The 12,264-nt window shown below is 40.5% G+C and overlaps 1 protein-coding gene across 3 annotated transcripts in view; it reads right to left on the bottom strand.

The window, feature by feature from the left end:
- dnmt3ab (DNA (cytosine-5-)-methyltransferase 3 alpha b) overlaps positions 1-12,264 on the bottom strand; it is a 71,007-nt gene that overhangs the window by 46,254 nt on the left and 12,489 nt on the right. For all 3 annotated transcript variants that reach the window (XM_047344930.1, XM_047344929.1, XM_047344931.1), the window contains exons 4-5: positions 7,051-7,402; positions 617-663 (exon numbers count right to left, since the gene is read on the bottom strand). In XM_047344930.1, coding sequence (XP_047200886.1) covers positions 617-663; positions 7,051-7,402 — 399 coding nt within the window. The remainder of the gene's footprint in view (positions 1-616; positions 664-7,050; positions 7,403-12,264) is intronic.

Raw genomic sequence — 12,264 nt, 5'->3', positions numbered from 1 at the left:
GTACATTTTGTTGAAATACAAGGTAAATGTCATGACCAAAGGCTATATCATATGCAAAAGAAGTCCTACAGTGGAAATCAGCACTTTTATTTGACCAGATTCCCTTTTATGAGATGAAAAACATATTTGGCACAGTTTTGGCTAAATTGTGCCGAAATCCCAGCTCTGCCTGGCGCTCCACTTAGCACATTGCCTACTAAAACCTTTGTGGAACAAATATGCTTCGACTGAATCCGTCCACATTTGCTGCAGTTATAGTCAAGATGTTGATGAATACAACCTGTGGGTTCTCCTAGGATTTCCAATGCATTTTCATAGTGTTTTGCAATGTTTATATAGAAAAAACGTTTGCCAAGGGACAAAAAATTTATTTTCTCTTTGTTTAATCACAAATAAATCACACAAGCATTATTTTATGTCTTACCTTTCCACAGGTACCAAAGGTTTACAGGTTGACCTTATAACTGTGGAGCCATACTTGATTTATTTAAGTTATGTAATTTCGGGCGGAAATTGCTCTAAAACCCCTTAGGGCTTAAAGGGTTAAACAACTCTGAGCTGATTCAACCCTTGTACTGATCCAGAAAACAAAAACACAATAGCACCGGAATCTTACCTCGGTCTTGATTGTGTCGCACCCGTCGTCTTCCTTGTGCTCCACATCTAAAGGGAAGACAGTGATACAATAGATGACCTGAATCATTCACTGAAAGGAGGACAATGGCATTAATAGTGCATTTATCTGTGAAAACCTGCTTTTCATTGATCGATAAACCATGTGACACATTAATGCACTGCACTCACCATTTTATCACATGAACAATGCATTTGATCAAAATGAGCATATTCAGAAAATACAAACTGCCTAGGACCAGAGTAGTTTGAGAGCTCAGGTACCACATGAGAAAGCAGTGGAGTCATGAAGGTCCTGGATCAGGCTCTGATGAAAGTGAAAGGTGGCTAAGTTTTCTTTGGCCACCCTTGAACATCTGGCCTTATATTTTCCTTTCATGAAACACAGAGCCCGCTGCTATTAGCATGTCCCTTGCTGCTGACATTGAATTATAAAGGCTGCAACATTTTGTTTCACATCTGTGATTTGGCAGCTGTATATAACCTGCCAAGAAATTCTTAATACCTGAACTGAATCAGAACACCAAAAGGTAAGGTTTGCCTGGATAACAGATCGATTGTGGGAAAGAGGGAGATATTACTTGAGTTGAAAAGCTCTCAACTTTACTTTTTTCATCAGAGTTGAGACGTTTTTAGTGGTACTCAAGCACTGCAGTTGAGGACAAGTAGGAGAAAAAAAAGGAGCCTGAGCTTTCATAGTTTTATCTCGATTAGCTGAACAAATTATCTCATTTGTAGAGCTGAACATTTTTTCTGTGAGATCATTTCAACAGCATTTACATGAAACAGCTCTTAACAATCATATTACTGGAAATCTTAGAAGATGTTAAAAACATGGTGGATATCTCTCCTTTTTATAAAGATTAGAGCTTGTTTCCATTTTTGGCCTAAATATTACAACTAATACAACAGCAAGTAAAAAAAAAAACATAGTTAAAGTAACTCCTGATAAAGATTAAAGATGAATTGAGAAATTGGCTGGTGACTGGAATTGAACAATTTTCTTTTTGAATAGCTATGATGGTCAGAAACTCAAAAAAGTACATTTTTTGTTTGACCAGCACCATTATTTTGAGAAACCGACAGCATCCATGTGTCTGTCAGTGTGCTTAAGAAGCAGGACTGCTTTTTTGGTGTTTCTACTGATAATTTCTTCTGTGCAAAACATTTAAGACCTATAGAGACATGTCGGCTGTTCATTCAGGGTGTTAGAGAGCGAGAGAGACCAAGACTTTTAGAAGAAAACAGGAAGGTTGAATGCAGTACTGCAAAATTGCTCAGTTTTATCCTTCTGAGTTTTTAACAATGGTCTGTCATGGAACATGCTGGAATTGGAAATGTAAAAGCTTTCTGGAAATCTCAAAGTTAAGGTAGGGATTCACATTCTCAGGGCCATCCACGGTAACTTAAGCCAAAACTGCAATACAAATGCAAATTCTAGCTAATTTGCTGTGTAGTTTCATCCAAAATCTGCATTGTATCATTCATATTTTCCATAAATATGGAAAGTTCCATTTTATGAAAAGTAGTTTTTCTCTTTTTGTAAAAGTGTGATATTTTTAATTAGTTCTAAAACCTAAACATAGGAATACAATTATGGATGAAGCAAATATTCTTTAGCAGGTATAAAACTTCAGGAACTATCTTTTTTAGGTTTCAGTCTTTGTATGGTAAAGACTGCCGACCTCTGCTCTAGATCATACACACGGAGTCTGAGTTAACCATGCTAACCTCTATGCTAATCACTAACATCTTTTTTACATTGACTGTTCTCTCACACATGATGTATGATGTTGCCTCTGCTTGTAATATGAACAATTATTAACCTCTTACAAAATACATTCTGAATGTGGTTTTTAAATGTTCTTTTAGTTCTTAAAGATAAATCAAGATTAGCTTTAATCATTTTTGGTCAAAATTGGCCACAATGTTCAAATCGATGCAACTCTACTAAACATCCCAAATTGTTTTGTTTGATTTACAAACTGATCAGTGGCTGATGCCCTCCAAATGGCCATCATTCTTCCGTGGGTGAATGAATGATGTAGAGAAACTGTTACGGTACTATCGGCAACATGCACAGGAAGAAAACAGGCATAGATACATAAAGTGGAAGTTGCACAACATAAAGTGAGAACTTTAGCAGCAGGGTAAACCAGGCAAAAATAGCTCAGTGTCAGGGGCCCTCAAACCGCAGAGTAATAAAACTGACTAAAGCACAGTAAATGCTCCAGATTGACTTCCTTCTAACCTGGCCATGATTTCAGCTCCGAAAGTCTGCAACAATCATGTTATGTATTTTTTAAAAGCATTGTTTCTGTGTTCAAACACGCTGATGGGGATAGACAGAGATCACTGATAAATGAAATACTACAGGGGCTGTCAGGAGTCGTGATTAATGAAAGCTTGTGTCCATCGCACGATCAGATGAATACACGAGGAAGCCAAATTTAGGTTCATCACAGAAGCTCTTGCTGACATCTCTGGTATTAGTTTCACAGTGTTTCTAAAAGTGTCCAGGCTTTTTAATACTGCATTACCCCTACTGCAGAACACACATCTAGGAAGCGGCTGGGTCCTAAATTAGTAAGATGCCACAGAATGAGTAAATAGCAGATACCAAGCACTGTGTTAACACTTCTTCAGCCCCAAGGGAGCAACAACAACTTCTGATTGCAAGTTTTCCACTTATTGGTAATGCAGCCTAAAGACCTGTCCAAGCAAAAGTCTTCTCTGTTAGCAGCCTCTTCAAGATTGTTCCATCTGTGGCTGGACTCCCACCCCCCTCTCCACTGCTCTCATTGTGATCCTCAGGAATAAGTGACTATATAACAAATTGATGAGGCATGCAGAGTGCCAAGGTCACTGGGTTTGTGAGAGGAGCTGGCCTGTGATGCCCAGAGAGAGTATACCTTGCCAGCTTGAGTGGGTTCCAGCTTTAGCGTTGGTGGAGCTCAGTTGCACTCCAGACGTAGCTAAAATCCTTCCTGCGCCCTCCAGATGGATAACAGAAACCCTGATTGGCTGAATATCGATCCAGCGCCCCCACTCTCTCTGCCAAGCTCCCTACTCTCTGATTGTAACTGTACCAACACTGTTGTTCATTATTGCATTTTCAACCCCAGTCTGAATTGGCGATTAGTAAAATTCAAGTGAAGTAAATCTCTGCTTCATAAAAAGCAGCAGTTTGTGGCCCATGTCAAGCAGCCCTGTTGAAGCCAACATTATCCTGAAGTTGCAACAAGTTGTAAATGGATACTTTAGACACTTGGTCTCACTAAATCAACATTCACTAACAGGTTAATACATATATACAGTAAATTTCTGCATCTGCAGTAGAATACATTTAAAGCTCTTGTTTTAGAAACTGTAAATGAAAATTGTTTCCTTTGGCTTTGTGGCTCAATGTGCTGTCTCAAAGTTCCCAAAGCTAACACTGCACATCACACTGAGCACACCACTCTCACGATGAGACATACTAGCCAAAAATGTCCATCTCTAGATCTGCAAAGCAGGTACAGACATACCCCAAGAAGACGTGCAACTTTAACTGAGGTAAAAGTGGTTCTAATAATGGTTAAAAACAATGTTATCATGATTCCTTCCACTTCACAGCTATGTATTACTTTTTATTGTTCTCGCACATAAAATAGAAACATTACAAACATTACATACAAGTTTGTGGTAGTAACACAAAATGTGAAAACATTCAAGGCAGTCCAGGTATTGGTAAAAGTAAGAAAATCCTCTTTCTTCCAGTTAGCCCAGTTTGCTTTCACTGAGAATTTTTAGACCAGACCAAACAAATGTCGTTGCAACGGATTGTTTTGGAGGCAGTGTCGCGCTGATCGAGAGGAAAAGAAGTACGAATAAGAAAGTCCTCCTCATCGGGGTTTCTATCGCTACTTTGATCTTCAAATGTTGTTGTGCACCTCTTCACTACTCCACGTAGCCCCAAAAAACATTTTCAAACTCTTTCGTCTTCAGATTCACGCTCTTACTTTGTTTCCCTACTTCTTCTTCTCCTTAAATGTGCTGCTCTTACGTTCCAACCTGCTCTTTTGCTTTTGGAACGTTGGCCCGGCATGCATTCACACTGCAAGGGAACTGCTTTAGAGTGGGGATTTTGAAATACTAAACGCTTTTTCCAGAGTTTTGCTAGAGTTTTTCACAGAGTGGTGAATACCTCCTTTTGCCACTTCTGAAAAACTCCTTTCTTAATCAATCAAGGTTTTTCTAAAAATATCTCCTTCAACAAACTAAAAGAGAAGAAATTATTCAGTTTCAGCATTTATATATTCCACAGCATTAAGTCTGTTTTATTATTAAAGAAAACATCTTTCTGTTGAAACAGATTTCACCCGTTTTGAGTACAGTGCTGCTGTAAAAAACCACACCAGCCAGAGTTTTACTTTCTCCATCCATAAAGTTTTGTAGACTCAAACCCGAGTAATTAGTGTGCAAATAATCTGGCTGCTGACTTCCTGAGCAACAAAACCAAGGCTCAGTTCCCAGCCAGTCAGAATAAATCTCCTTTTTGTTTGTGAAATTATCCTTATGGCAAACAGGATGAACACCTTATTGGCAACATTTTAACCCCGCTCCATTAAAAATCTCCAAATAAAGAATTAAATGAAAAACATTAGGGTAGACAGGCAAAAATAGAAGTAAAGGTGTTTCAAGGGAGGCACCGATCAGAGACCTCTCAGCAACCGTTAGCAGGGTTATCTCAGGGTTTGCCTGGGTCAGACGGATCAAGCAGAACCCCAGATCAGGTGAGTACAGACAGATTGCCCACTCAGTTTGTACGACACCATCCAAGTGGCGCAGTCGTCCCCTGGGAGCTGCCAGTTCCCCGAGGAGTCTCGTTACCAAGAGACAAAGTGCTCGTCCCCTACGTCTATTTACCACACTCCTCATGGAGGTCGCCAGACTCTCTGTGGACCCCAAGAGGGACAGGGGAGGCACGTGGCCGAGTCAGGCCTACAATGAGCGTGTGTGTGTGTGTGTATGTGTGTGTGTGTGTGTGTGTGTGTACGTGTCATAATTTGTCATAATTCGATAAATATTCTGCCAGGACTCCTTATGCCCTTATCCACACCTGGCAAAGACAGGCAAAAGCCTCGAAACAATATTTTTTAACTGCAGAAGCATTAAGACTAAAAAAGTCCAACCTTTAATTAGAATACATTCATTTAGTGGGGGAGAAAGAAAACCACTTCAATTTTTAAGATGATCCGGGTGTGTAACACGTTTAATAAATAATCCAAAGCTCACTGTTAGAGAAATGCAGCAAAGAGTGGGTCACCATGTCTCCATAACAACCAATGCAAGATATTTACATGTCGATACCGGAAAAAAGCTATTTCTGTCCTACCATCAGCAACATTATCATGTGGAGTTTGCTGTGCTCTACTCGGACTTCAATTGGAAGCGTTTGCTTTGGTCAGATCAGACTAATGTTAAGGTATTCAGCAACAAACACTTTTTGTGAGTTTAAGGGGGAAAATAAAAAGGAGTAACGTGAAAAAAACACCTTATGCCCACTGTTATGTAGGTGGAGGATCTGTGATGCTGTGGGCCTTTTCAACTCCAAAGGCTCCAGGACTCTTGTTTCAGTGAACCAAAGCATGAACTCTACAAGAAAACTGAAGAAGGGCTTGTCATTAGGTATTTTAATGATCCAAAACATTTGGACAAATCAACAAAAATTGTTCACCAGACACAAAATCCACCTTTTACCACGGCCTTCTCTGTCTTCAGACATAAATTGGATAGAAATCCTGCTGGGTGAGCTAAAGAGAGGTTGTAGAAAGAATTGACAGCATAGGTTCCAAGCATTTTGCCACCTGTGATTTTGTTGTCAATAATTATTTTTATTATTTTGTTATTTATATTTATTTATTATTTAGATGGAATACTTTCCCAACGGAATAAATGTACTGAAATTAAAGGTTGGGTTATTCTAAACATTTCAGTGTAAAACTGTGCTGCAGCAAGAAAAAGACTTTGTGGACATCATTAGAATCTCTTAACAAAATCTTGCAATATTTAAGTGGTAGGAATAAAGAGTGTTCTTCTATGATTCTTCTTTGTTTTTGCGACAATAGTTTATATTAGAAATGGTTTTTTTTCAGCTGTTTTCTAAATTATGTTCAAAAGTGATACTAAACACATGATAGTGAAATGTAAGGCCTCCTAGGAGCAACATGAGGAATTCCTCCTAGCGTTTTATGCATGTCTGTGTTTCTTTTCGTGGTGCCTTTTCTAAAGTTAAAGGGTAAATGTGTAAATCTGACACTTTTGGCATTAGTGCTACTAGGAACCTGCACAGACCCTTTCAGCCTCCCTCTCACATACCCTTTCCTGTTTGCTCCACACAGAGTACAGGTAAACAAGCAGACGCCAAGCACTCACACTTCGTTGGTCGCTCGAGTTTCCGCCTCCCTCTCTTCTTGCGTGGCATCATCAGGCTGTCGTCCTTGTCTTTCTCCAAGTCCCGCTTCTCCTGGCTGGACGGGAAGCCGTTCTCGTGGGAGGGACTCGGGCTCTGACCCTGGGAGCTGTCCTCCTCCTGGTAGGAGGACATGCATCTGGGAATTCCATTCTCCACTTCCCGCTTCTCCTGTTTGGGGAAGCAGGCTTCAGGCATCTTATCTCCATGTCCATCCATGTCTCCATTATGGACTTGTGATATAGACGGCCGACACAGCCCGGGGTAACTGTTGCCAACACTTCCACAATCTGTGATAGAACCGCAGCTCCCTACCTGCAGGCAAATGGAAGAATCAGGGTGAAATGCTAATGTCTACATTTTGGAGAAAATGCACATAAAAGACATTAGAAAAAAGCTTTCTTTCATTTCTTAAGCATCTTCTGCTTTCTATGAATAAAGTAAAACCTGTAGTAAGGCTTTGCTTATGAGTCAGTGAGTTATATGGCGATTCTCATCAAACACTCTGAATTGGAAAGTTCAAAGCTGAGCCAGGAAACCTGCTACACAGCCATTAACTTACAAGCAAGGAAGGAATAAGTTCCAAAAGAAGGTTTCCTGTAGGCATTCATTAACCATTACAGCAGCACAGAACTATGCCAGGAATGTTGGCTATTGAGAAAGTTCTCTCTTCATCCACTTGGTTTCACTCCATAAAAGTGGACTCCATTTAAGAGCAGCTGACCTGTCTGCAGCTAACATGATATTCAAGTATCTAATCATGTCAAGCTGCAAAATGTATTAAGATGTCATATACATTGTCTTGCAAAAGTATTTACACCCCTTCATGTTGCAATCACAAGCTTCTGTGTATTTTAAGGGAATTTTGTGTGGGAGATCAACACAAAGTGAGGTGTAATTGTGAAGTGGAAGGAAAATGATAACTGGTTTGCAAAATATTTTATAAATAAAAGCATGTGGTCAATAAAATCTAGTACAGCATTAATCACAGTAGCAGCCAAAAGGCCCATGGTAACTCTGGAGGAGGTACAGAGATCTGTTGCTCGGGTGTCCAACGGACACATTTGGCAAGTACAGAACAGAGGCACAAAGAAAGACTTTGTTGAAAGAAGCAAAGAGACATTGCAGCGTCCCACAAGCCATATAGGGAACACAGCAAACAGGGCAAACTCTGTGACCTACATGCTAGTCGCGTGTGGTAGAAAACTAACACTGCACATTACCCTGAACACACCACACTCATGGGGAAACTGTGGGGTGGCAGCATCATACTGTGGGGTGATTTTTTTCTGCAGGGACAGAGAAGCCGGTCGGAGGTGATGGGAAGACTTAGTACTGTGGCAGAGGTTCACCTTCCAGCAGGACAACCACCAAAAGCATTCAACAAGAACTACAATTGAATGTGCTAGATCAAAGCCTATTCATGCATTAGAATGGCTCAGTCAAAGTCCAGACCTAAATTTAATTGAGAATCTGAGGTGAGGTTTGACTGAGTTTGAGCTTTTTTTGCATGGTTAAAATCTGGCTGCATGGTGGCACAGTTGGTAGCACTGTTGCCTTGCAGCAAGAAGGTCCTGGGTTTGATTCCAGCTGGGGGTCTTTCTGCATGGAGTTTGCATGTTTTCCCCGTGCATGCGTGGTTTCTCTCTAGGTACTCCGGCTTCCTCCTACAGTCCAAAAACATGACTGTTAGGTTAATTGCTCTCTCTACATCGCCCTTAGGTGTGAATGAATGTGTGCATGATTGTTAGTCCTGTGTGTCTCTGTCTTGCCCTGCCATGGACTGGCGACCTGTCCAGGGTGTACCCTGCCTCTCACCTATAGACTGCTGGAGATAGGCACCAGCTCCCCTGAACGGAGGAAGTGGGTATAGAAGATGAATGGTTAAAATGTTTTAGTCTCTAGATGTGCAAACTTGGTAGAGACAAAACACTTGAAGCTGTAAGTCCAGTAAAAGGTGGTCCTACAACGTCTTGACTCAGTGGGCTGAATACTGATAAATGACACAACTTTTAGATTATTATTTGTGAAAAACTTTGAAAATTATGTCTCAATCACCTTCCACATCACAGTTAAGCCCTAGTTTGTGCTGGTCAATCGCATCAAACTACAATGAAATGAATTCATCTTTTTAGTTTAAGCCTGAATAAAATGTTTTTTAAAGGTTCAAGGAGCATAAATAGTGTTGCAAGGATCTGTGGTGTCTCTGCTGTTGCCAAGAAAAACACGACTGGTTTACTTGGACCATAAAGTCAGCTCAAAAAGATACTTTAGAAAACATCAAGAGTTTCACACAAACAGCTTTTTGGATTTGGTTGGGCGTGGGTAACAGCAAGACCTCAGGAGATCAGATGTAGCAAATCTTGTGCAACACACAAAAAGGTCAAGTCTCTAATCTTATCCATGGAGGCTCAGCATGAAAACACCAAGATATCTGCTCTTAATGTGATCCTGCCAGCAAAGAGCTGAAGAACGTCTTGATGCAAAACAAATTATACAATACAGGCATGCAAAATGAACTTCTGTTGAAGTTGAAATGTTGAATAAAAACAAAGCCACAATGAGCCACAGTTGGCTTTAAAGCATCCCTCTCAAGCCGCAGAAGTCGGCTTGACCTCATTGGACAACTTATCCATAAACCGAACAACTCCAGTCAAACAAGAAGCAGCCTGCCAGTGAGTGAATCAGTCTGATGCATTGAATGAAAGCAACAAAGCCACAGCTCCAACATTATTGATATTCTACTAAATAAACTAGATTCTCTACCTCATTGTAAATATTTTACTGAAAGATGATTTTCATGGTTCCAAATGAATTATGGGTCATTTGTTTGACAAACTGATTTGATGTATACTTTTAGGTTGTGCCTCGATATATTAGTCCTCATGAAGGATTCTTGAACTACCAGTTGGCCTCGAAGCGATTCTGGCAAACCGTCCGGCGCCTCAGGAGGGGGAAGGAGTGCTTTGCCAACACTGTTTATAGTGGGGGTGGGAGGCTGCTGACCTCGACTGAGGACATTATCGGGCGGTGGAAGGAGTACTTTGAGGATCTCCTCAATCCTGCCATCACGCATTCCCTGGTGGAAACACAGGCTGGGGACTCAGGGTTAGACTCTTTCATCACCCAGACTGAAGTCACCAAGGTGGTTAAAAAGCTCCGCGGTGGCAGGGCTTCAGGGGTGGATGAGATCCGCCCTGAGTACCTCAAGTCTCTGGATGTTGTACGGCTGTCATGGTTGACACGCCTCTTCAACATTGCGTGGCGGTCGGGGACAGTGCCTCTGGACTGGCAGACTGGGGTGAAGTGTTTGCAGTGTTTGTCTGTTACAAATACAAAGCAAGCAGGCACACACACAATAACAAAGGCAAACACAGGCTAAGAAATGTATGAACCAACATGTCTGGTGCAACCCAACTGCTGCTGAAAGCATTACGCAACTGATGAGTGACCCAATGAACCACATGTGGCGACTGCCAGAGGTCAGAGGCCACGCTTGGTAAATCAGCCAGCCCAGACAGGCAGACAGGGGTCAAAAGCACAACACTAAACAGCTAATCCAACCTAATGCACAACAGCTTATTAGGAAACATGGCTGTAAATCACATGATGGGTAAAACATAAATTTTTACAGGTTTTGTGCTTTTTTTTTTATGTATCAAGATTGTCAAACAAATGTTATTTTCAGAAAAAGATAACTGTAGTACATACAAAAGCTGTTTTCAAATGATTATTTTATTTATTAAGGTAAAAACATTTGCCAGGCCATTTGTGAGAAAAATTTAAATTTCCCATCTTATTAAATCCGGAATCAGGAGCCATTGCAGCGGGGTGGTGATGTGTGTGTGGTATGAATGGATTAAATGAATGAATGACCCATTATGCACAGAGAGGCATTTTTTGAAAAATGTATTTATACCAATGTCGAATATTTCTTAGAAACTAAAGGAGGCCCCAGTAGAAAATGTTTGGGAACCACTGCCGTGATTTATGAAACCAAGAGTTCCACGCCACAGCAGAAAATCATGAAGGAGAACGTACAGCACATCAGTTTGTGACCCTAAGCCACAGGAACCAACTCTGAATGGCTCAACATATCACAAAAAATAAATTACTAAAGATTTTAGTGGCCTAGTCAAAGTCTGAACTTAAATCCAGGGGAGAAACATGGTCTTAAATAGGCTGTTCATGCTTGAAAACTTTCCAATGTGACAAAAAGGAGTGGGTCAACGTTCCTCCATGCAAGTCAGTTATCAAGAGTTTTCACACGGGCCAGGTTGGTTTAGGGAGCCGTTTCCCTTAATACATGAAATCATCATTTGAAAAGAACATTTTTACTTCCTCGGGTTAAGTTTGCCTAACATTAAAAATAAGTTGAAGATCTAAAACATTTAAATGTGACAAAAAAGCAAAAACAGAAGACATCTGTAAGGGGGCAAATACTTTTCCACAGCACTGTATTTATGTCATTTCAGACAACATTGTTTGAGACTATATCTGCATGCTAAAGTCTTAACCAGTAACTTAGAAATAAATCCTACTTTACAGCCTATAAGTAAGTAAGAAGTTGGGTTTGAGTTTATGTTAAACTAAACTAGCAGACAAAGAGAGGCAGCTAGTGCTTTAGGAATGAGTATCCTCCTAGAGTATTAAATCAAAGCCCCATGGAGGTTAAAACAACAACAGGGTCAGTTAATGGGTAAAGAATGAAAAGATGCTCTTTGCCCTTTCTGGGTAAAGAAACAACCGCAAGACAACTTTGATATACTTCTTTGCTGGTGCTTTCCCAGGTTTACAGGCGAAGAAAAAACTCCTCATCCAGGAAAGGGATAAAAAGTTTGTCTTTTAGTTATTAGAGATGCACAAATCAGGATTTTACTGGCCAATTCCAATTTCCCTTAAGGTCTGATCCTCCGACTCAGATTTAGTCAGACTTTCACTTTGATTTGAAAGACTATTAAACATACAAGCTCAGTTACATAACACACATTGACCATAAAAGACAAACAAATACAGGGGTTGGACAATGAAACTGAAACACCTGTCATTTTAGTGTGGGAGGTTTCATGGCTAAATTGGACCAGCCTGGTAGCCAGTCTTCATTGATTGCACATTGCACCAGTAAGAGCAGAGTGTGAAGGTTCAATTAGCAGGGTAAGAGCACAGTTTTGCTCAAA

Source organism: Girardinichthys multiradiatus, chromosome 19 (assembly GCF_021462225.1).
Source record: "Girardinichthys multiradiatus isolate DD_20200921_A chromosome 19, DD_fGirMul_XY1, whole genome shotgun sequence".
Lineage (NCBI taxonomy): Eukaryota > Metazoa > Chordata > Actinopteri > Cyprinodontiformes > Goodeidae > Girardinichthys > Girardinichthys multiradiatus.
This window is presented reverse-complemented; position numbering and strand designations above follow the sequence as displayed.